At 30.6% G+C, this 26,740-nt stretch overlaps 2 protein-coding genes across 5 annotated transcripts in view; one reads left to right on the forward strand and one right to left on the reverse strand.

The window, feature by feature from the left end:
• Nucleotides 1–26,740, reverse strand: part of LOC126737574 (ras-related protein Rap-2b) — a 442,108-nt gene that overhangs the window by 154,335 nt on the left and 261,033 nt on the right. The window lies entirely within an intron of this gene.
• The window catches only part of LOC126737600 (juvenile hormone esterase-like), a 33,869-nt gene continuing 28,845 nt past the window's right edge, over nucleotides 21,717–26,740 (forward strand). Inside the window, exons 1-2 of the mRNA XM_050442582.1 lie at nucleotides 21,717–21,935; nucleotides 22,023–22,160. Coding sequence (XP_050298539.1) covers nucleotides 21,804–21,935; nucleotides 22,023–22,160 — 270 coding nt within the window. The 5' untranslated portion in view covers nucleotides 21,717–21,803. The remainder of the gene's footprint in view (nucleotides 21,936–22,022; nucleotides 22,161–26,740) is intronic.

Genomic DNA, 26,740 nt, shown 5'->3' on the forward strand with positions numbered 1-26,740 from the left:
ATAAACTCAAGTCTCGCAACCTGTCACCTACTTCATAAATAACACTTCGCAATCTCAAAATTTCCTGCTCGTCGAGCTCCGCAGGTTTTGATAAAGTCGCCGTTGCGACACGCTCCGCTATAGAGAACCGCTACGAAGTTCTAAACTTCTTCACGAAGTTTCAAACCTCCGCTTTCCAAGGTTCATAACAGTTTTATTAAAGCACAGAGCGATTGTCTTAAGCGGGTTATGAAATCTTGTCGTGTACATAAAATATCTACTGATCTCCGAGGGAAAAGGGGACAGCATATTAGAAATTTAAGAAGTTATTTAAGGAGTGTGTTTATTATTAATGAAAATTAAAATAACAAATGAGTGTAAAAAAGAGTTAAAAATCTATTTATTTTCAAATTTTTTTACGATACACGACATCTAACATAGGCAAACAAAATTTCCAAATGGATTTTTTTTTTAATTTTGTCAGTTAAGTTTAAGTCTGGTGAGTTTTATGAACAAGATTATACAGATTCACCTAATCATATTCTATTTTTCTGTTTTTGTAGTTTTTAATTTGAAAGATATATTTGTGGTATATGGAAATGTTAAGTTTTATTTATATATCTTTATCTTAGTCTAAAATATTTAAGAAAATTTATATATAAAGACTTTTTTTATTATTGTGTGAACCGAACCAAAACACATAATTCACAAATGATCGTAAAAGGGGTAGGCGAAAACAATTATCACAGTAAGTAAAAAGGTTAATTTTTATTTCTATATTTTTATCGCTATCTGCAATATCTTAGAAAATGGGTACAAAATAATGTTATTTATATATTCCTCGGAGCGTAGTTAGTGAACGAAGCTGAGCTGTAAGCCATCAGCATTTTTTTATCTGAATGGACATGTAACGTCATCTATCTATGAGTCTGTACAGTACTTGACATGACAAGTGAAAGTTTTTGTGCTGCAACACCGCGATGTAGATGAATATTATCTATGACATCTAGACCTAGTATATAGACTAAGTGTTGAAAATTTTCAAGACTAGTTTTAGAGTGACCAAGTAACTAAATTCAGTCCAATAACTAAGTTAATCGCTGTTACCAAAATTATTATATTGCGGTTTAAAAATATCAATGATTAAAGCAGTCATTTATATTATAATAAATCTATAAAAACCAAGAAATAAGCAGTAAATACATTGTATCGAATATGATAATCGTTAATTTCTTTTTAGACCATGATTATGGAGAACAGGCCATGTTCGGATCACGTAGAGCAGCAGCTGACAACAACATGCACCAATCTAGTCGTGAGTTCATCCTGTTTCTGTATAAACTTCTAGACAGCCTTAATGTTAAAACTCACTCTAAAGTTAATACTAAGCCTCAGAAAACAGCAACTTCATGCATTTTCAAGACATGAGCAAGTTTAGAGAGATTATATATAAATCTTGGAGAATGAAATTCTTAAATATAAATGGAAAACTGCAACTTTTGTAAATTTTACTTTTAACATATTTACTTATTGCGTCTTTTGTTGCTAATTTGTTGATATTTATTAATTTTTTTATTTACCACTGTGCATTTAATAAATTTTTTCGTTTCGTTTATTGCAAATTTGTTGATAGTTATTTATTTTATAATGTTTAATAAGGAATATTAGTGGTGAATTAAGTAAAATTCATTGTTAAACTTATTACATTTTCATAATCCTTTATCAATTTTTATTTTTACTATAACCTTTTGTACCATCCTGTAGAAATGCTACTATACAAAGTTTTTTTTTTCATATGACAAGTATATATAACTATAAATTTTGATTGTATAACTTATATTTTGTGAATATTTTTTGTTTATTTTCTGAAATTCAGACCTATGTATCTAGTAGCAAATATATGGCTCTTTTAGCAATTATAGTACGCAAATACAAAATGTAATAAATGGAGGACTATTTAATATGAAAACATAAAAAAGTCTTAATTTAACACTTTTTTAATCTGCCTACTATTTATATTCCAAAAGAATTACTAATTTTAAACACACGGTATAGCAGATCAGAATTACAATTGCGGCGCCAAAACGAAATTTTTAATTTTTAGCTGGGGACGTCACAAACTTATTTTCATTTCTGATTACTCTCCTTGACATTCGGAGGGCGCAAGCTTCAATCGAGGGTCAGTGTTCTATTAATTCGTCATCTCATTTGTTATATGAGTAAATGTACATTTGGATACTGCAGCTATTTTAAGTCTTATAATTTGTTATAATTTAAATGCTTATATATAAAATATATTATAGAATAATATTTATTTTAATTGTTTGTAATTGGCAGGTTTTATAATCACACCCAATGTAATTTTGATTTCTTTATAAGTTTTTTCTATAGTTACATAAATTATGTCCCTTACGCATATGTACTACTTAAGTTTCATGTATATTTCTGCACCTACTACTACTTAACAAGTAATAAAATCAGTATTACTATAAATAATAAATTAAGTTGTATTTGACTATCCCAATCAAAGAGTTTTATTATAATAGTGCTAGTTTTTTATTATGGTTAACAGACTGTGGTAGACATGGTATGGTAGACAGAAGCTGTAATCAGTATAATTATTAACAGGTATTTGTTAATAGTTATATTGATTACAGCTTCATATATAATACCAATTGAATAATTTTATTGTTGCAAAGAAACTATTCGATTACCAATATGGATGTTTCGCTTAATGGAAAATAATCTATTTTTATACCAATGAGTTTAATATAGACATTCAATTGAAATAATTTATTTACCTTTGTTACATTAAAAGATATTTCCTTTAATTCTAATTAGAGCATTTTATTATTTTTATGTGCTACTTATGTTACTTATTATGCTTTTAAGGCCTTAACTTAGATTATTACTTCACAATAAAATACGTGTGTTTTACTACCTATTTATATTGGGATTTGTTAGATGGTTCACAGACCAGGTATTTTCTTGAAAGAGCTTAACCCGTAACTGCTACCGACGGGGTCTGTGTGACCCGGCGTTAGTGTTAATACGCACTTCCTATGTAAACTTGGTGGTAGGGGAGCTGTACGTCCAGCTATTCCCCTATTAGTTAGTGCTTCTCTCGGAGACGTGGCAGGTGGTTTTGTTGATCTTGCCAAATTCGAAATAATTACGTAGTTGGGTCTCCGTGACCCGTCTGTAGTACTTACGTAAAGAAAGTGTTATCTCATTACACAGGTATGTACTCGTTTTTGCTATTATTTTTTGTGTAAACTTTTGTTAATTGTTTAGGCAATTTTTAGATTTAAATTCAAATATGTTATTTTACTGATAGACTTTTTTTTTCTAGATAAAATAGCTTCTACAAGCAAGCAGCTAACTTCAGCGGAGCTGAAAGACATTCTAAATAGCAAAGAGTTTTGGGAAGAGTTGAAAGATGTAAATGAGGCGGCAGAAACTCTTCAAGAAGTAGACAATGGATCGCAAGCCGCACAAAAATTATTTGATCATGCAGGCGAAAGTGATTAAGATGAAGTTGATGACGAAATTTACAGTGAACACGATACGGATAGTGAATTTGAGACTGAATCTATGCAAGAAAATACCTCGTCTAGTGACATCGAAATTGAAAATGCTTCGAGTAACCAAACAGCCACTTTCAACATGTTAAAGTCAGCTTGGTACGGAAAAGATTCCACAAAATGGACCAAAGAACCTCCACAAAGATCTAAGGTAAAATCCCATAACATTATTAGGGTTTTATCCGGACTGAAAGGTCCTGCTCGACAGAAGGAACCATTGAGCCCCTTAGAAGCTTGGAAATTCTTAATAACTGATGAAATGTTGAAAATTTAGAAAATTGAGATAGAAGCTTTCATCGGTCTTTTATTCATGCAGGGTATATTTAAGTCAGGTCATGAGGATTTAAAATCATTATGGGCAACAGATGAAACTGGGAGAAAATTATTTAGATGTGCAATGTCCCTTGCACGATTCTTCTTTTTGTTAAGCTGTTTAAGGTTTGACAATTATCTTACAAGGTCCGATAGAGTAAAAACTAATAAGCTAGCTGCAATATCCGATCTTTTTAAAGCTTTTGTGAAAAACTCTCAGCAGAACTATATTCCAGGACCTCACGCAACTATAGATGAAATGCTGGTTCCATTCCGGGAAAGATGTGCACTTAGAATGTACATACCTAATAAGCCTGCAAAATATGGGCTAAAAGTGCAGATCTTGGCCGATTCCCAAACACACTATATGTATAACGGTGAGGTCTATACTGGAAAAAATATCCAACATTGAAAAAAAATCGCCATTTTTACATCCAACTGATGTCGTTCTTCGGATGATCAAACCAATTGAGAAATCCAACCGAAATGTCACTGGAGATAATTGGTATACATCAATGGAGTTGACTAATGAGTTAAAAAAACAAGGGATTACCTATGTAGGTACAGTGAAAAAAATAAAAGAATGATCCCCATCAGAATTTTTACCGGACAGAAAGAGACCTGTTAGATCTTCAAACTTCGGATTTACATCGGACAAAATCATAGTATCTTTCGTCCCGAAGAAAGAAAAATCTGTTGTCTTAATATCGTCAATGCATCACGACAGCACTATTGATGGAAGTACTGAGAAACCCGAAATAATTATGTTCTATAACAGCACTAAAGCAGGTGTAGATGCTTTAGATGAAAAATGTGCAATGTGTTCCACTTCTCGGCGAACCCGTCGATGGCCAATGGCAATTTTTCACTGTATTTTGAATGTGTCTGGTGTAAATAGTCGCATATTATATCAGTTTTCACGTGGAGAGGAAATAACTCGCTACAACTTTCTGAAACAACTAGGTATTGCACTATATACTCCACATATTATGAAGCAAAAACTTTACAACAAAAAAGTTCTCCGGAAACTTCGTTGCCTCGCCGCCGATATTCTTGGAGAAGATATGGAGGATACACCTACACAACCGCCATTCCAAAATTTATCAAAAAGAAAGAGGTGCTCAATTTGTCCTGGAAAAAAAGATAGGAAAACAAATACATGTTTCATTGTGTGCAAATTACCTATCTGTTTGCAATGTGCTTTAAAAGTGTGCCCAAATTGTAAATAAAAAGTTTTTTTTTGTACTACCCAAGTTCTATATTATATAAATAATGTTTTTGATATAAAATAAAAGTTTTGGTTAATGTTTTTTTCTTTCATCTTAATATTTTAAAACCGGGGTTATCGACGGGTCAGAGTCGAATCTTGAGCAGTTGCGGGAAAAATATTTGTCAGTAACAGTTACGGGTTAAAAAGACGTTCCCAGAAGATTGGACGTACATAGACATAATTTATTAAAATGGTGAGCTGTCTAAATACATAGACGACTAACTTTATATAGAATTTGTTGATTTTCTTTATTTTGTAAAAAGTAACAAACAAAGCTCAGTTTACAGCTCTTTCTCTATATGATAATATTAATATTTATAATAAAATCGGATTTTTTATCATTACTCGAAATACTGCAAATTGAATATTTGAAGAATAAAAAAGATAAGCAAGCTGCATTATCAGGCAAATTATAACTTCTGTCTGTTCTGCAAGTCGAATCTACTATTCTTACGTAACCATATCAATTTACACACGAACAAGAAATTCAAAAATTATGTTTCGTACCTGGTAAAGACTATAGTTGTATATTAAGACACATTCTAGGCACTTACAGGCATTACAAAATAGTGATTCGTTCAAGTATATTACATAATTTATATAATTTCTTTATTGAAATAGCGGTTACAATTGTAAGAGAAAAACCCTTTTTTTACGTTTTTGTAAGCCCATTACTAAACGTCGCGTTTTGTATTTAAATTAATTAATATTAAATACTTTAAACTTGTCTTGGTATAGAGTTATAAATATTGATAAAATTATATGTGAGAGATCATTTGAATATTACAGTTTTATGTTGTGCCATACTGGGAACGCGGTTAGCTTATAAATAAAATTAGAATGTTAGTAAGTTTTATGGTTATCATATATGCCATTGCCTATCAATATTTAGGCAATGGCATCCAGAGAGATCAGCTTTTCATGGAAAAATTTAAAATGTGTCTGTTATGATATATTAATTTTAGAGTTTAAACTTCTTGTTTGATAATATTTTCTAAATGCTCACGAAATCGGAGGTCCAAGTTAAAATTAGGTATTCGTAAGCGGTTAATAATTAAGTTTGAAGAATTTTTTTAACCATAATAATTTAGCGTAGACATTAAACTCCGAGCATAATCTAAAATAAAAATTTACCTTTTACAGAATTTAACTTGTTTGTAGGATAAGTAGGATAAGTGTTATTATAGTGTAAGCAGATAATTATGTAGTAGAAAATTAAGAAACTATTATTTATGGTATATGTGTATACAGGGTACGCCAACAAGACGTACGGCAAAGATAGCGTCTAAGCTATACGATATACAGCTACGTCAGAAAATAATTATACATGAAGAGAACTTTACTGAGATATGCGTTTTTAAAATTTGCATGCGGTGTTGCCAGGTTTTTTTTGTCTTTTAGACGGTTTGTTTAAATAACTAAAAATAACTACAGATTCAACGCAGACATATGAAATATGTACCACATTTAGTCCCAATAAAACTGGTGGTAATATTATGTCATTGTTAAATTAGAGAGTACTTCTTGGAAAAAATTCAATACAGGATATCTAAAAATTTTTGAATGAGACAACCGGTTTATTTTTATGTGATTAAATGTAACTGTGAAATACCTTCACTTTTCGGTCTTATACCTAAACCGTTTATTTTTTAAGATATTCGATTATTGAAATGACAAAAAAGCACACGTATTTGAAGAAGGGAACTTCCAGTACTCCTAGAAAATTAATGTTCAAGCTGGTATATTGGGAGATGGTATTGTAAAGAAATTCAGGAACATACTTTTATTGTCAACGTCAAAAACTCTAACCTAACTCGCGCTAACTGTCGTTTAATTATTTCCAAGGTAAAAACGGACTAAACAAATAAAACTGAATAAAATGTTACGAAGCGCGTACATCGGGCTTTACCGATGAAACAATTTCGAAATATTTAATATTCTCTTTTATTGTTCTTGTCAAAAGAGATCAATAGTTATAGGAGAATACAACAGTTAAAGCAAGCAAGTATACAAATTTTATAAATTTTAAATTACAGGGTTTTACAATAATATAACCTAAATAACCTAAATTTGGGCGAGAATGGGGTGCTCAAATAAGATGAACTACTTAAAAACTAGACAGTATAGATAAAAATATTAAACCAAAGGTGAGTAGAACATTAAATACATCCTACGAATCAACTTTAACCACAGAATATGAATAAAATAGTGCAAAAACTGAGAGAATAATTAACGTATTTACATTTTCATAATAGTATTATTTGCTCAATATTAATATCAGGTTAAGTCTATTGTGAGTGGTGCACCTTGTATACCTTCACTATGACTCTAGGTCTATTGTGGCTCACTCATATGTGTTTATACTTCCCAATCAAGCATGCCCTCTTTAAGAGTTTGATAATTTTATTGGAAGAAGATGGCCTACCTGGTTCTCTCTAGTGCCGGACATTATCTGCATAGGATGTGCTCTGCAGTGTTGCCATGATCATAATTATGTTATGCTCTCGTGTTTACATATTTGCTGAAAAGCTACAATGGTCTATCATACCACGGAGAAAATACGCAGAAATTTATCTCTAGAAGAACGTTTACGACAAATACACCTCCTCATTATACAGGGTATTTCAGAACTATGGGATCATACTTTTAGGGGTTCTTCAGTGCAACAGTAGAATCCATTTGAGTATAGGAGCCCATGTCCGGAAATGTGTCACTACGCCACTACGGCCCTAAGACGTGTTTAAATTTAGAAAAAATATTAAAAACCTAAATAGGATCTGATGCATTTATTTTTACCTTTTGTATATGATACCATCACAACAATTGTTCAAAAAGTCGCAAATGATTTCGGCGGACTACACTTAAAATTTGATCCTCGTTTTGAATGATTTCGAATGTTGCTGTTCAGAGCTAGACTTAATTCGTCCAATTAAGTCTAGCTCTGATTCTACTGGAGTTTCGTAGACTAAAGATGTCTCCACAAGAAAAAATCGAGCGACGTTAAATCGGGTGACCTAAGAGGCCAAGAAACTGCTCCACCTCTGGCAATCCAACGGTGCCCAAACCGCTGAGCCAAATAATCGCGTACTTCTACAGCAAAGTGAGCCGGCGCTCCATCATGCTGAAACCACGTTTGCTGTCTAACGTTTAGTGGAAATTTTCAAGGAGTTCTGGGAGAACTTCCTCCAAGAAACGCAGATAAATAGGTCCTGTTAACCGTTCCGGTCGAAGGTATGTCCCAATTAAATAATCATCAACAATGCCTGCCCATACGATTCTGATGTTTTCTTGGAAAAATTGCATAAGGATTTTCTTCGTCCTAAATTCTTACTATTAAAAATACCTGAAAATAAACTGAAAGAGGCTTCATCGGTCCACAAAACATATCGTAAAAAATTTGGTTGTGCAATGATGTGATCCAGAAGCCATCGACAAAATTGAACTCTAGGATAATAATCGCCTGCAGTCATATTTTGAACTTTCTGGAAGTGGTAAGGATGGAGTTATTGCTCGTGTAGTATTCGCCAGACAGAAGCGTTACTCATATTCATATTCATAACGTTGCGTGCGCTATTTGATGGTTCATTGGCAACTCGCTGAAGCACCTCTTGTTCAAATTCGACCGTTTTTACGGTTCGAGCAACACCAGTATCATGCATCTTGGTCTTAAACATGCCTGCCTCAGCGAGCCGCCGATGAACCGCAATAAACTTTTTATATCCAGGATTCTGTCGTTTGGGATAATGTTCATGATACAACCGCGATGCTGCTCGTGCATTGCAGTTTGTTGCTCCGTATGCCAAATGCATATCCGCCAATTCTTGATTGGTGAAGTTTTCCATTAGCAATAAATGTTTAAAAATTGTAAGCTATAAAATTTTTAAACATGACATTGAGAGTTGACATTGATAAGCGTTGATTTTAAACAATTGTTGTCATGGTATCATGTACAAAAGGTAAAAATAAATGCAGCAGATCCTATTTAGGCAATTAATGTTTTTTATAAATTTTAACGCGTCTTAGGGCCGTAGTGGCGTAGTGACGCATTTCCGGGCATGGGTTCCTGTACTCAAATGGATTCTTCTGTTGCGCTGAACAACCATCAGAAGTTTGATCCCATAGTTCTGAAAGACCCTGTATAGTTCCGTTCGCTTCTAACTTAAAAACCACAATACAGAATTACGTTAAAATTTGCCCAGTTAATAGTTGTTACACCTTAGCATTGTTTTACTAATTTTTAAATGACAATTGCCTGCTCAACAAGAAAAAACAGCTGATCCTTCTGACGCGAAGTGAAATCAGTAAATGGATGGAAAATATTTAATGGTAGGTGGTGTCGTAACCACAATTCACCTTTACAATATTATCAAATTCATACAAAAGTATGGCATGTGATACATAAAAATACTTATAATTTTGTGTAAATAAAATCTAGAAATACAATCACGTACTAACTAAGAAATTTGGTATCGGCTATGGTCGATCGTACATGAGACACCCTGTATACAAAATTTTTGTAAAAAAAAGCACAACTACAAATATTAATCGACGTGTGCGAATGTTTTTTCGAACACGTCCTCACTAATTTTTTATTGAATTTGTTCCATATTTTTGTTGTTCATTGTAGGTATAGCATAGTTTTAATGTTTTAATTTAGTGTTTACTCGGTTTTTAATTTATAAAAGTGATTTTAGGTTCAGTGTCATGTAAGGGCTTTGAAATTTTACTTAAAAGAGGCGTGAAATCTGCCAAAGACAAAGAGGGACATTACTACTTTACCAGAGACCTTAGGCTTAAGTTCTTCCCTTTGGGGTTCTTCGAATTTGGACTGGACAGTGTCGATTTATTCACCCTGGATTCTCTTTAAAGCAATTCAATCTTTTCCCATTTACTGAATAAATTCCCGCCATACCATGCAAGTCGCACTTTAACTTTAGGCTAGTTATTTGTAAATAAGCTACACAATTTGAGCATTATTTAATTTACTAAGTCGATGCTCACGACATCTATTTCATGGTTTGCATAATTAAATGTATTTTTTCTGGTTTTGTTAAAGTTTTACAAGTTTCCGTAAATCGGCTTTAAGATTATTTAAATATTCATGTTTTTTAAATGTTCTGTATACTTGTCCAACCTAAGCTAAAAAATTGAATTAACAGTTTATCCAGTAGTAAAAAATTGAAAAAAATTGTGTAATCTTCGTTATCAGTTTTATTTGATAATATTTAAATAGTTAGAATACACATACTATCAGATCGCTAAGCTTTTACTTTCAATAGCTTTAATCATTCATTGACTCTTTTTTTTATATACAGGGTGTAGAATAGGTGACCTCGGCCAATTTCGGAACACAAATGACAAAAAATGGCAACAAGGAATTGTCCAAAAGTATTTTTAACTCTGACACGGAAGAGCCATAAGAGCTTAATTAAGAATATATTTTTTTTACCAAAATTACTAAACTCAGATATAAGTTTAATAACGTCATATTCCAATGGCTGAGTATATTTTTTATATATTCAGTTTAACACTAATTTATCATAAACGAGTAATAAGTGTAAGGGAAACAAATAAATGTCATTCTGAAAATTTTGATGAATTTTAACAGACCAAATTGTTTGGTACAGGTTTTAGTGTCCGCACATTTTAACAATCGCTTGACTTGAAAAAATATTAGAAACAATTAGGGAATTATTTTTGGAAAAATATGAGATATCCATAACCTTGCTTGATTAGCTTACACTAAAACATTTGATATGATTTATCGTCAACTGTCACTTGATTTTTCATAAGTCTGCCATTAAAGTTATTTTATCTTTTTTAACTAATAGGCAAAATTAGTTACTCCTTTTCTTCTATATTAGTAAGCTAGCTCTAGAATTAATAAATTTGTATGATCTTTTCTATACAACATTTACGCCGATTATACACAGATATTTATAGGTTCATAAGAATAAAATTGAAATAGAAGACTATCTTAGTTACTTAAGTAACTTACTCTCACTAAAAGCATCGTTATATTATTTTACTGAAAATAACCGCAAACAACTTACTGAATTGACCGAAGAATTGTACCTTCAATTTTTAATTATTTATAAAGCGCAATTATTAAAAAAACGTGAGCTTCCTGACAAGAAGAAATTTATGGTTCTAACACGATGGGAGCCCTGTTTACATTGACCACTAGTCCTCTTTCTAGTTTAATAATAATAATAATAATAATAATAATAAGTATTTATTCAGCATCAAGGCTACAAAAGAATATACACAAGAATTAGGAACGGTATAAAGGTTACTTAAATATGAAAACAAAACTAAAAGTTCTGAATTGTTTGTAAGGAAAACATCAATATCTAATAATAAACCAATACTAATAAAAAAAGATAAAAATTGATTAAAACTGTATAAATAAAATTAAGGTAAGATACACAATATAAAGAAAAAAAAGACACATACACTATGTGAGTGTATGTGTCTTTTTTTTAAAAATAGATAAAATGAACAAAAATTATAACCTATTTAAAAGTAAATATGCTTAAAAGCCTCTTAAACTATATTAAATTATCACAGGTTTTATTGATCACAGGTAGTTTATTGAATTCTGTACATGACACAGTTAAGCAATTGATTATAAGAAATTTTAAATTGTTCAATTATAATAATTTTTCGGCTGAACTAAGGTTAATACCTTGGAATAATATATTTTCTATTAAGAATATTGATGGAAAAGATCAATTTTTGTGTGATAATATTGTAACGAAATTCGGAAACACACTTTTATTGTCAACGTCAAAAACACTAACCTAACTCGCCTTGACTGTCGTTTAATTGTTTCCAAGGTAAAAACTGACTAAACAATTAAAAACTGAATGATTTGTCACGAAGCGCGTCCTTTTTAAAACCCGATGGAACAGTTTCGAAATATTTAGAATTATCTTCATTGTTTTTGCCCAAAGAGACCAATAATTTTAGGAGAATACTGACAGTCAAAGCAAGCAAGTATATAAATTCTAGAAAATTAGAACTACAGGGATTTACAATAATATAACCTAAATAACCTAAATTGGGGCCAAAATGGGGCTCTCAAACAAGATGAACTACCTAAAAACTAAACACTATAGACGAAAATAATAAACCAAACGTAAGTAGAACCCTAAAGAAACCCTACGAATCAACTTTAACCACAGAATACTAATAAAATTGTACAAAAACTAGCAGAATAATTAACGTATTTACATTTTCATAATAATATTGATATATTGTTAGAAAGATATGCTTCTTACACTACATACAGGATTTATAAGAACTACTCACTATGGCTTACCGACACCTTAAGAGCAATGAAAAAAGATAGAGATAAAGCATTGAGTTTTTACAGAAAATATCCTGATCAAGCAAACTGGAATAATTATAAATGTCTTAGAAATATGGTCACAGTGGCAAAAAAGACAAAAAAAAGCATATTTGTCCCTTAAATTAGAGAATAAAAACTCTAAGTACCTTTGGGTTTATTTAAAACTCTCTCATTGGTATTACGAAAAAATATGCCTTAAATCTTCCAGACTCTTTGAGTCATGTTAACCAAATAAATAACCATTTTATAAATTCAATATTCGACCTATAACCCGATCAAGACCAAATGGACTTTTATCAAAATAATAGATTCAAACAACACTTAAATTTTAGCTTTGCTTGAATTAATGAAACGGACATTCTAAACCCTATAAAAAGCATAAAAGCCACGGGAATCGATGGGATAAATATCCATACCATCAACTTGTGTGTGCCATTTTAACTGCCACATTTAGTGCATTTTATGAACCACTGCATTAAAAATTCAGTATTCGCAAGTATGTGGAAAAAAGCAAAAATTATTATAAGAACTCTAATCCAGTCTCTTTAAATGACATCAGACCAATTAGCATACTCCCCTCCCTTTCACGAAGATTCTGCCCCAGAATCAATCGGGTTATAGAAGAGGTCACAGTTGTAACACTGCGTTGTTGAGCATTACAGATGACATAATAAAATCAACTGATAAAGGGTTAATAACTGTTTTTTTTACTGAAATATTCGAGAGTATTCGATACCTTGAATCATGATTTAATGTTATCTACCTTAAATTACATAGGGTTATCACAAGGATCAAAAGAATTACTTAGCAATTATCTTACTGGCAGGGAACAAGCGGTGGAAAATGCGTGGGTTATGTCAAACTTTTTGAAAATAACAAAAAACGTGACTCAAGGTTCTGTTTTGGCACTAAAAATATTTTTAATTGACACCTCTAAATTTCCTTCTACACTAACATCGTGCTTACATCACCGCTTCGCCAATGATACACAAGTGTACTTATCATTTAGTTGGGAGGAAAGCGAGACCTTAGCAGAATCGCCGATTTCTCAAATAAAAATTGTTTAAAATCAAACAATAATAAAACAGTAGGTATAATATTTGGTAGTAAAGCGAATAGAAAAAAGTTTCATACCTATTATTCTCACTTAATATCCATTAATAATTACCGTGTTGAATTTAAGGCCGAAGTAAAAAATCTTGAATTGATTATAGATGAAGATTTGAAATTCGTTTCGCACATTAATAAGTGTCTACAAAAGGGTTTTATTAACCTAAAATGATTTTTCAAAATAGATATCTTTTGCTCAAACGATTAAAAATTGTCCTATGTGTTTCACTTGTGCTCTCACACTTTAATTTTTGTGATACCGTATACGGACCATGCATTACCGCTTTTGACAGCACACGCATACAGAAAATACATAACTCTTGTCTTCGTCTGATCCACGGAATACGAAGATTTAACCCTGCGGCGGGCGCGCCATTGAAAATGCCATGAGCGGTCGCTCCGCGGTACTCTATGCCGCAAGTAAAATAGTTGTAGCCTCACTGGCAAAATAAGTTTTAATTGAAAAACACAAAAAAATGAAACAACTCTAATCGTAGTAAAGGCTTTATTTATAAAATAAATTTTATAACTCAAAATAAATAAAACAAAAATTATGAGATTCCCCATTAACAAAATATCAAAAATACATTTGTACAACTAAACGTTATACAAAAAAGGAATGTACTTATCACTTATACATTTTGTTTTAAACTAATCTTCCTCCATTGCTGGAAAAAGACAACTATTACATTGCACCGATTTTTCACTGTGTGATTTACAAACAAATCTTTTGCATTGACCACAAGTAACTGTTGTTTTGTTATTTTTGTGTGCGCTGCATATATGACAACGACCAACCCGATTTTTATTTAGTGCCATAGGGACTTCAACAGGAGTATTATAGCGAGATAAGAACTCCCTAATATCCTTAGAAAGTGTTTCTATCTTCGCGCGTTTCTTAAGATAATTTTCCATGAGGGATAAACTTAGAGAGATCAAATACTTTCTTCGTCTTGGCGGCGTATCTGCTGGTCTATTATTATTAATTATAATTTCGGAGTTGATTCCTGCAATATCTAAAATTCTAAAGAAAATTGCTAAAGGCCACCTTCTTGTGATTCTTTGTGTTGTATACGAGGAGCATTTTTGGTCGACTGTATCGACGCCACATTTTGTTCTGTTATAATGTAATATTATTTCTGCTTTTTGTGTTTCCTCGTCAATTTCATCGTTGTCATGCATGGTGGACAGCAAAATTACAGCTTTATTTTTTTTTTAGCAACATGGGACACTAAAGTGACATCAAATTGGAATCCAAACATAGACGTTCCAACTGTACGCGACGTGCTCGGTAGGAATTCAGGCGGTAATTCCCTTTTATTTTTTTTTACTGTACCAGTTAAAGTTATGCCATTTAAGGCCATAAAAGATACTGTGCCAATTCATAGCTAGTGTAATAATTATCTGTTGTTAAATTTCTTTTAGTGTTTTTTATTGTCTCTACTAGTCTTTGTACAATATCGAATGGTTTGTTTGAAGTTTTGAAAGGTCCCTCCTGTTGTAATCTGCAATATATTTCAAATTTCCAAGTGTAGTACGTTTTACTGTCACAAATAGCATAGAATTTGATGCCATATTTGGCAGGTTTTAGTGGCATATACTGAACAAATCCGCGTCGTCCTCGAAATGGATGTAACATTTCGTCAATTGTGATAAACTCGCCCAAACTATAACTTTCCATGCAATGCCATTTTTGACACAATCCTCAAATATCTTTCTTATCGCTGTTAATTTATCAAATTTCTCGCGTTCTTTTCTTGTTGTTATATAATCGAAAGGAAGGGCACGAAGAAGAAACAAAAATCTTTTATAACTGAATGCTCTTAACAGAATAATTCCTGTCCCATCTTTGGCCCAAAGCTCTTCAACATTTACGTGGTTTCCTTTTTTTATGGAAATTATGAAAAGTGCTCCAAATAATGCCAAAATTTCTTCGGAAGAAGTTAACTTACAATCTTGGTCTCGTATAAAATTATCACGTTTATTTTTGATATAAATATTAGTGCATAATACCATGTGATCTACCATATCCTTAGTCAAAAACAGAAAAAACGAATCTAATGGTTTTGACACATTTTTGGCCGCACCTTTTGATCCAGGTAAAACTTTGATAATATTTTTAGCCTTGGTTTTATTACCTTGAATTACAGGGGTGCTTTTCCAAATCGTCTCTTCATTTTTCCCAATATAAAAACGTTCACTCTCATTGGGCCTGACAAAGGATTCAGTTTCTTCGGAAAATTCATCAGCGGACTGTTCCGATTCACTGTTATATCAATCTTCTTCAATTACTTCCTCCTCTCCTTCGCTTTCACTCTCAAAGTCGACAATATCATCCTCAATATCAGATAAGTTTTTGGCTATTCTCTGTAACTCTTTCTCAGCAAGTGGTTTGGTGGAGGCTCTTCTATCCCTAAATAATATACAATTTTTTTTTATGCCAGATTTTTTACACAATTTACAATTTTATTGTGACAAAATATGTATTCTGCACAATAATATATATAAAAAATACAAAAGATGTTATTTAAAATTTTACTTACATGACCGGTCGCGTTGCGGCACGGAATACCGCTGATCAGCTCTGATTAGTTTGACGCTCTCACTAGCACTAACAGAATCACACTAATAAAATGCGTGCGAGGCAGGCGCTTCTAAAAATACACATGGTAGCATACCTAGACAGCCAGGGGCGTAGGCCAAATATACCGAAAGAAAAATGTATTAAAGTTAAATTGCGGCATGGAGTACCGGTGCGCGACCGGCGAAGGGTTAAACCAATAACTCATAAAATAACTGAGACAAAATGGATAAATATGAGAGCTCGAAGGCTTGTTCACTCTATCACACTGTGCCATAAAAAAATACAACAAAAGTCACCACCTTATTTGCACAACAGAATAACTTTTAGGACGGATATCCACAATATTAATTTAAGGCACAAAAATATTATTTCCATTGCTTTCTTTAAAAAATCTTTATCTTATAACATTGCATCAGATTTAAAGCGCACGTCAAAAAAAAATCTATTATCTACATATTTAAACTAAAAGTTGTTTGTAAAACACCATGTTTAGATACTATTAAAGCATGATTTTTCATATTTGCAATGCGTTCTATTAATATTTTATTTTTTTAAAGCTTAAAGCCCAAACCGGTTTAGTTAAAAGTGGTTAAACCATAAATATTTAAAATCAGATAATTCCTCTTTTTTTAATTATGAAGTCATATACAGAGTATTCCATAAGAAAAACTAACCATCTGTCAAAATTTGAGAATTCTAAAAGAAAAGAAAAAAATTTACATCGGATTCAAAAAGTAAAGCTTCTAAAGTTTTGTATAATTTTTTTTTGTGAATTTTCACCTAACCGCTGTAGAAGGGGGTTGAATATATGGGGAAAGACCCTGTATAGTTGTATTCGAAATCATAAAACACATTTGAAGACCACAGGGGAAAAACGTGCCAAGTCATTTTTCTATTTTTTGACAGGAAACGAATTTCAAGGTTAGAAACGCTACGATAATTACACAGCTTGCCAAATGGTTATTTATTTGCCATCATATTGAAGCTATGACCTTGCTCTATGTCCTCAATGACATTTTGTAATATAATATCAAACTGGTACTTCACCACAATGTGTCGAAGTTTCAAACAACTCCGAATACCGGGGAAAAACGTGTTACTTAGCACGTTCTTTCATTGTATAAGTATATACAATGAAAGAAACAAACTGCTAAGTCAGTGGCGATTGATTAATTTATATTTAAATTTTGCTTAAATAATTATTAATACTCTGTTATTTATTTACCAAACATAAAGTATAATGTATTATTTTATTTATATGTAGGTATTTATAAAAGAATGGTTGTTATAATAGAAAAAAATAAAACTTCTCTTCTGGGTTCGGTTCTTATGGGATGAACTGAAAAAAGCTGTAAAAAACAAAGTATTAATTAGGCATGTAATTTAGTGACAATCAACAATAACTCATCAAGCCAAGAAGTTGTCTCTACTTGTGTTTTAAATTAGAATAAAAAAGCTGACTCTCTGGGGTGCAAAATTTTTTTCACTTTTGCAGGTCCTTGTATTTTTCCAAAGGGATAGGTGTATCATCTGTATAAAAAAAATCACTGGTAATTAAATTGTTGCAAAAGTCAAAATGAGCCTACTAACCAAAAGTTGCGACGGGTGTGTGGTAAAACTGACCGCCGGGTAGCGGCGGACTAGTGATTCTCTTTTTTCTTGGAGATACAATAACTGACGAGTTCCAAAGACCATTGTAAGTATCTCGATGAAAAACTAAGCGAGGATGTTCCTTGCTAATTTTTAATTGCAGGATTGGACGTGTGGCGAAAGGACATGTTTCACATACATTGCAGATAGAAAATCTGTCAAATTTCTAATCATATAACGATCAACTTTTTCAACAAGAAATGGTGCGGGCTTTAAACGAGCGGTTTCTATGTGTTTACACCAGTCATCCGGTACTTCCGCCCGAAACTTTCCGTATAAGATCCTCATATCCTTATCACATTCCATCTAGGAGTGACCTCGAATGGGGAGTGTGACTTCAATGGACTCAAGCTTGGAACGATGATGGACTAAGTAATGTAAAAATTTGAATACTGGAGAGTTCTTAATCTGTCCGGAGCACGAATCACAGAATATCTGTAAATTTCTAACTTCAGCAGGCAACTTCAAGGTAATATAATTAAATAAAAATGAGCAGACTTCGTTCGCGCCCTTTTTTCCTACTGTCTCAGGATAAGCATAGAAGAATACTTCAGAATTTGAGAGCTTGTGTACAATAAATAAAAATAATGATAACTGCCGGCTGTGGTACACATCATTCGTGGATAAATTCGGCATGGGCAAATTTCTTCAACACTCCTCAACCTGAACTGCTTTTTACGTGCGTAGAATACCTCGGCTTTCGCTAGATGAGTTTTTGTTGAAACATCAAATCCTTATTGCCCTTTTCCTCTTGGCATGCATCAATCTGTACTTTTAATTGGTCGCAGAAGCTACAAGTATTACTACGGGGATATCCGAAGGATATGTTAAACTTGCTGCAAAATATGGAGCGGTAAGTTTCATAACTAGCCTTAACTTGAGGAAATTTTTCTTTAAACATATCATACATTTTTTTCACATTTAACTCGGCAGATAAATAAATTCTTTTAGTTTTATTAAGACTGTAGTGGCTTGATCTAGCCTTGAAACTTTTAATGTGTTCTAAAATGTTGTTTTTAGTTTCAACGCTTAGTTGGTCTTTTCTATTCAAATGTCTGCCGCGTTTATCAATAGGTGCAGTTCCACTCATCTGGAGACTCTTTTGTATGGTTTCTCTTCTACATCTTGTTAAACCATGTAGAGAAACAAACGCATTCTTGCAAACTTGCTCTTCAACTACTACATTCTCACGAACTATACGCACCTTGTAATAAAACGTTGAAGTTCTCAGGACACTCTCATCTTCCGGTAATCGAGGTCGGCGCTGAGCCACTGGATAAAGAGAAATTAGACCTGTTAAATAGGCTGTTTGATCATTCCAACTTTTATTAGATTAAACTTTCGTACAATATCCATTCTTTCATCTGCAGTTATCTTTTCAAAACATCTGTATCGTCGGCATTGACAGGCATCACCAGTTACATGTAACTGAAGCCTCATTAACTTGGTAGCATCTCTTACCCGACCCGTACATTTTCTCTTTTTTGTGCTTACTGGCTTTGTCTCATGATCTTCACAATCACTAAAATTAATATTGTCCATTGTATTGTTTTTCACTAACAGCAATAACAAACAAAACCTTTTTTACGTGGGTATCGTTAACCTTACTTGCCGAAGATATAAACAACGACTGCCAAACGACTAATTTATATACGCGCAAGATAACGACAAAAGTGACTTAACACGTTTTTTCATTGTACCACGTTCTTTTCTAGTACACCAATATTTATTCTTGTTAAAACTGGTGACTAGTCACGTTATTCCCCTGTATGGCCGTGTATATAGATAATATACCTTTTAACCTATAATTTTTCCTGATTAGTTCGATTTCACAAATTTCTTGACTTAACACGTTTTTCCCCTGTGGTCTTCATTTGGAACACATCAAATAAGTTTTTAAATTTTCTATGAATTTTGTTTTCATTCTTATTAGTTATTACATATTGTTAAATATCTTTTAGATGACTATTTGTTCATAAAAATTATTTAAGAAGTGTACAAAGTTTGGCTTAAAGCTAATTCATAAAAAAATTACACAGCTTGACAATTGTGTTATCAAACTAATATTTTAATTTAGTAATTTTGGTCAAGTTTTAAATTTGTGCTTTTATGTTGCAGTTACAGTTGCATCATAATATGGCCACTTGCAAGTTAAAATTATTTATGGGCGATTCCTCGTTGCCATTTTTCTTATTACTTTTTTTTTTCGTAGTTAACTGAGGTAGATAAAGTACACCAACCATTAGTTAAACACCATGCATAATATTTTTAAACCCATTTCGTAATTAACTTTGTAATTTAAGCTGACTAAGAAAGATAACATTAATTTGAAATAATATTATAAAAAGATCTCAGATCGATGGTCTGAGTGATTTGTAAAGGTATTTTTCTCTTTAAATCTGCAATTAATAAAAATGTAGTACGTAACGGAAAGATACGCTATTTTATTAGAAAATCATCGTAGGGTGGACTATTTGAGGAGCATCTTATCAAAGCGCATTATGTCCACTCGAGAACATAATTCAGTTTATTGCAGTTTTTTATTTATTTTGACCGCTTAACTCAGAATAAATCAAATAGCATTATATCCGCGAGATCTAATATATCAAAACGCATTACGATATTTGGCCAATTCGCATGACGAAATCGTGTAAGTCATTTGATTTTTTAAATTCTGCTAATAGCTGTGAATATATTAATGTGTTTGTTGTTGTTATGATGAAAAACCTTGATCAGAGCGTTTCTGTAGGAGAAAATAGCCAATGATTAGAGTAAAAATTGCGACAAAAGTACTTTAGTATTAAGTGAAAAAACTGCTCAGATGTGTTTTATCTTTTTTTATTTCCTATTTAATCTTTACAACATAGAGCATTATGTCACATAACGGCCACAACAAAACGCATTATATCCACAGTAATGGTTCAAAGCGTTATGTCCAACTGTTTATTGGCTTTTTCTCACCTGGAGTTTGATGGTTTTGATTTCAATTAGAACTATTTACCAAAGTATCGACCAGTATCTATGAAAATACCTTATTGTGCAGGTTTAAAATGAACGAAAACAAGAAATATTCTTTTTTTGTTGTTGGTGCAAAAAAAAGTTTCGATGGACATAATTTGTTTTGAAAAGTTACTCCTCATTTCATCTTTCGATACTTAAGCGAATTTTGTTTAAAAAGGTTTTTTTGATATTCCAAGATAAATTTTGATTATTTTGTTCCCAGAAAAAGTAACTGTGCATTTTCCATAAATACTAATTGTCAAGAAAAAGTACCGATGTTAATGTTATTGATATGAGGACATATTTTCAATATATTAAGTAATTTAATAATTCATGACTTTCAAATTTTAATCAGTATTAATGAAAACCACGCCCGTTTCATTTATCAATAGGACAAAGGGGTTAAGGTTGGATTATTTGCTTTATCATAAATAAATTGTTTTTTTTTTCAATTATAAAAAATGCAAAATATAGAAACAATATGAAGAAATGCAATGAGTCTTTACTAAAGAGACATAAGGAAATAAACGATAGTTTTTTTTGCAAAGGTTATTATGCCTTAACATCGGTTCCACTAAAATAATAAGTAGATCTACAAAACAATAGCAATATTTCGTGACAACTTAAATTAAAAATATTTAAAAAAATTAAAGGCGAATAACCGTTTTTATAGAAAAAAATCCAGACGTGTAAAGTAATGTGGGTAATCAGTGCAGCCATTTATAAATAAATAAAAAGTCCAGGTACTTTTAAATACTTTTTTTATCAGCTATATAAATAAAGTTATCTACACACGCAATATTGAAATATATTTTTTCGTCTGCAAAAGTGCAATCTATTCAGGGTAAGTAGATAGGAGTTTTATCTAATGTCGTAAATATATGTGATTTTCATCTTCGAATATTTAAAACTTATTATTACCACTAGATTTCTGTCAGTTCATAGGAAAATTATTATAAGATGGGTCCAATAGTAAGAGTTCTCCAAGGAGACTTAAAAGGCACGGAAGGAATAGATTTTGATGGAAATATTTTCTATAAATTCTTGGGAATTCCTTTTGCGAAACCACCAATTGGAAATTTACGATTTAAAGTAAGATTAATTTATGTGTTTTATCGTTACAGAAATTTCATTATTTCTTAGAGTATTTTAATATATATAAATATTTATATGAATTAGGATCCACTACCTGTAGAATCATGGATAGGTATACGAGATGCTACTAAAGAAGGAGATGCTTGTTACCAAAAAGACAGAATTACCAAAGAACCCATAGGTTCTGAAGACTGTCTGAACTTAAATGTTTTTACGAGAAAAGTAAGCTTATTTAGTTATTAACTAGTTTAAATTATTACTACCTTTTATTTAAGTTCGAAGTAACGTATATTTTTTCAGTAGTATTTATGAATATTACTTATTTATTTTATTCGTTTTATTCATAAGAATAAAATTTAATGTTTAATTAGGTTTTTAAATTTTATTTAAATTAAAAAAAATGAAAATTGAATAAATTTTCTTTGCATTTTTTAAAAGACTTTCCGTTTTTTTAGAAAAGTCTATAAATTTTTCTTATAAAATAAAAAATTTATTTACTGATTTCCAAGATATTTGATTTTTAAGTGTTTTTTAAAATGTACTTTTATTATATTTTTTCATTTAAAAATATGAATTTTTGAGGACGTTCCGTAAGAAAATTGTTTTTTGAAAACACTTTTTTAATTTAGTGTTTTTTTTCGAGATGTATATACATACTTGAAAGTTAATTAAGATACAAAAACTTGTGTTTAATAATGAATTTAGGGATTTTTTGTTATAAAGCTTTTCTTTTTTTACTCTAAATTTGTCTTATAATCCTTAAGTTTATTTAGTAATCCTCTCTGCTTTATTTTGCAAAATGGTATTCTCGGTTAAATGATACTTTTATGCTATTTTGTGTACAGCATACATAAACCTTGTATGTCTTATTTTTTATTCGTAGTAAATTTTTTATTCCTTAGAATAGATGATTTAATAGGTTTTGTTTTCCATTTACAATAAAAAACTTACTTTCACTTAGCTAAAATTTATACTTATTTAAGTTCTCAACATATTTTGCTATTACAAGTTGCTATAAAACAATCTGTTAAATTAGGAAGTTAAATTAAAAATTTGCAAATTTTTAACAAATTAATTAAGAAAATTTAATTTAGTATGTGTTATTTTATTTAGTAGTACTAAAGTATTCTAATAGTCTTGCAGAAGTTCTTTGTAGTAAATATTTTCATGCTTCTTTATTCCTTTGTCTAGATATTCACCACTATAGTCTTAAAGCACACACATTAGCCATGTCATGATTTGTGCGGAATCAACAGAACCATTTAAAAAAAAAGTTGAATTTAATTAATAGTTAATAGGCAGACTGAGAAATTGACTTATATAAATGGAAAAATACACAAGTTTAGTAGTTTTTCGTTACGTTTTGAGGTTTTTTTTATACATTTATTTTTTTAAATATAGTATACATTTTGGGATACTCGTAGTTATTTTAAGAAGCCCGAAATGTTACTTGATTTTTTCAATTCGAGCATTTTTATATATTAGTAATAAGTTTTTATTATTAATCTGTTCTAAAAGCTAAATTTTCATTAAATTTTTTTTAATAGATATACATATACTATATTCTTAATTTTGGCTGCTGCTAGCTAATCCGAAGCTTCCTTTATAAAGAATTTTAATAAATTTCCGTCAAAAAAAATTTTGATTACTACACGCTTCCTGCTTAAAATTCTGTATATGTCATAAATAAAATGGTATAATATTTTAATATAATAATTTTTATCTTACATTGACTTCACTTTACAATGGACTTTTTCCTTAACAATTTAACAAGTGAGTTACGACATAATGAGCTTTGTTATATTTACTATTAATAATTTTAACTTTCTTAAAAACTGCACAGTGATGCAACTTGGTGTCAGTTTTAACTCTCATGAAGTGCTTATTAAGCATCATGAATTTTTTCTTAAATAAATGTCTATCAATATTGCTTTCACTTTATAATAAATCATAAATTTTTTAACTAAATAAATTGATTCTGAGTAACAAATAGAAGAAATATTTAATTAGGAGAGTACTAAATTAAACTAATTTCTAGGATCTTATCAATCTAATTAATACACGTATTTTACACAATCCCAGTGATATAACAGAAATAAATTAAAATGTATAAATGCTGTATATGTATTTTTGTTCCATTGCAAGTAGAAACAAACATTTTTAAGAAAACTTTTATATAAATTGAATTTTATTAGCAATATGTGCGGTAAATAGATAGTTATTTATACATACAGTGTGTCCACGTCTAACTAGCCAGAAACGCTCCAGTATATACAAGAACCATAGAGAAATAATACATAGGACACCGATGGTCGGAATTGCGTCGTCTTCAAAAATCCTGTATTTTGACATTTTAAAATAAAATAAAATTTTTTCCTTTGTGTTAAAAATTATTATTATTCACTTTGAGGATTTGGTTTAAAATATAAAACGCTTATTTTTTATTTAAATTATTAATTTAATAATAGAAATTTCAACGTCCTTATCGTTCCTCCAAAAAAGTTTTAAAAGAATTTTGCAATTAAATTAAAAGTTTTTTTTTATGACAATGTTGTGTCGCAGCTAAAAAAATGAAAGGTCTTTTTTCTGTATATACTTTAGCATATAACTGGTTAAAAACGCCGACATTCTGTGTATTTGTATTATTAAACAGAATTATACCATGGCTTTTAAACAAGTATTTTCTTTACCTTGGTATCTTTGTTATATAAAGTCATCTAAACCAGATCTTAGGTAGGATATAAAAATTATAATACTCGTAATATATCTTATCTAAAAATATATATTAGCAAATAATTAAAAAAATAAAAACTCAAAATTCATTAAATTATATTGTGTAATAAGATAAGTAGTGTCTTAATATATCTGATATACTTTTAATTGTATTTGATTTAAAAAAAAAATTAAGAAAACATCCAATTATTTTGAAATTTATTATTATTTTCGGCTCTATATTTTGCCAAACGATTAATACACTGGAAAATTGTCGGAGAGTCATGTCGTCTTACTTTGGGATGATTTAATCCCCTTTGACAAGAATAAAAGGGAAATTACAGTTCTAATATAAATTATTCATTAAATTAGAAAAGCAACTTTTTAACCTAACATATATATGTAAATATCTTATGCTTATCGGTTACTTAAAAACTCCCTGACCAATCAGAATATTTTCCCGCAAATAAAACTATTTCTAACAGGAGCACAAAGTGCTCAAGTGCTTTTGTTACTTTTAAAGCTTATACCACAGATATAAATAGCTCCGCACGCGCTGCGGAGCTATTTACATCTGTGCTTATACGTTTTGCTTGGTTAGCCTATAAACTGCTTGCGTGCGGAAAAGTATCATTTTGTACCCTACTTAGGAAATTAGCTAAATTTAAGTGCTCGTTTTTCTTTTTGGTTTACTATAAAGATAATATTTATATATTTTGTATACTTTTATATTTACCTTCTTAATCAGAGGATATAATTTATATAAATTTAGCATCTGATCCATAAAAAGTCTTAATGAAAAAATACTAAATTAGTCCTAAAAAAGATAATGTTATTTTAGCAATTATTGTAAAGGTAATAATTTAAGACTGATGATAAATCGGAGGAAAGTAAAATACATTATTCCACTAAAAAATTTATATGTTTCTCTAATTCAGTAATCTATAAGCAATTAGCAATCAGAATTATAATTTAAGTTGTACAATGAAAATGAGGTTAATTTAAGATTTTCATTTATTAATTTTTTTTTTAGTTTTTGGAAGTTTAAGTCGTTATTATGTTAATTTTAGTGTACTTTTTAGTTAAGCTTAACTAAAAAGTACGCTCAAATTTTTTATTTTAATAAAGCTTTTAAATAATGAAAAAAAGTAATTTTCAAATTAATTTTTTAGTAAGTTAACTCAGAATTGACTTAAAATTCCTTACTTTTTGATATTTTGTTTTATTCCTTTATCTTTTTTAAGATTTAGACTTACTTATAAAAAAATATTTATATTCTATATTGCTACAAAAAGTAAGCATTGGGATTTTCAGGATTTTATATTTAAATTTTTTTAACTTAAAAAAAAAGACCCAAACATGAATACTTTCGCGAACTTACTAAACAGTGTTATTTTAAATGACAATAGTTTTCTTAAGTTCCAAATTCTAATTTAATATCTTATATTTATTTATCCTAATTTATCTTTAGTTTATTGGACACGAAAAAATATAACTAAAAAAAGGAGTTATACTTGAAAGCCTATCTTTACCATCCAGAGTTTTGTTAAGATTGATTATTCATGAACTTAAGGGTTTATATAAACCAAAAATAGTTAAAATTCAATTTTTTTTGAAAAATCACATGTTTCGCCCTAAGGCATCATCAGATCTAAATAAATAATAACAATTTATGATTTTTAATATATAATTTGTATTGCAAAATGCAATAAAATAGAGGAAAGCGTATTTTAGAACTTGTATAGTATACAGGGTGTTTTTTATATATTACGACAAAATTCAGGAACGTGTTCTTTGGACAAAAATTCGCAAAAAAGTTCCTATAAACATAGGTCCTAAACCTTTTAGATTTTGAGCTATAGGGTGGTAAAGTTTTAACAAAAAAATTAATTTTTTTCGATAACTTAAATACCCCTGTAGATATTTATCCAAAGATTGGTTTGCAGAGTCTGTGTATCCAGAGCCATTTACCACCATACATTTAACATTTTTATGTGCTCCGGTGGCGTGTGTGCGGGTTTTCCGCTGAATACTTTTATAAAGAAAAATGGTACGCCACTGGTTTTTCTTGTACTAAAAAATTAATTTAA

This window comes from Anthonomus grandis, chromosome 1 (assembly GCF_022605725.1).
Source record: "Anthonomus grandis grandis chromosome 1, icAntGran1.3, whole genome shotgun sequence".
NCBI lineage: Eukaryota > Metazoa > Arthropoda > Insecta > Coleoptera > Curculionidae > Anthonomus > Anthonomus grandis.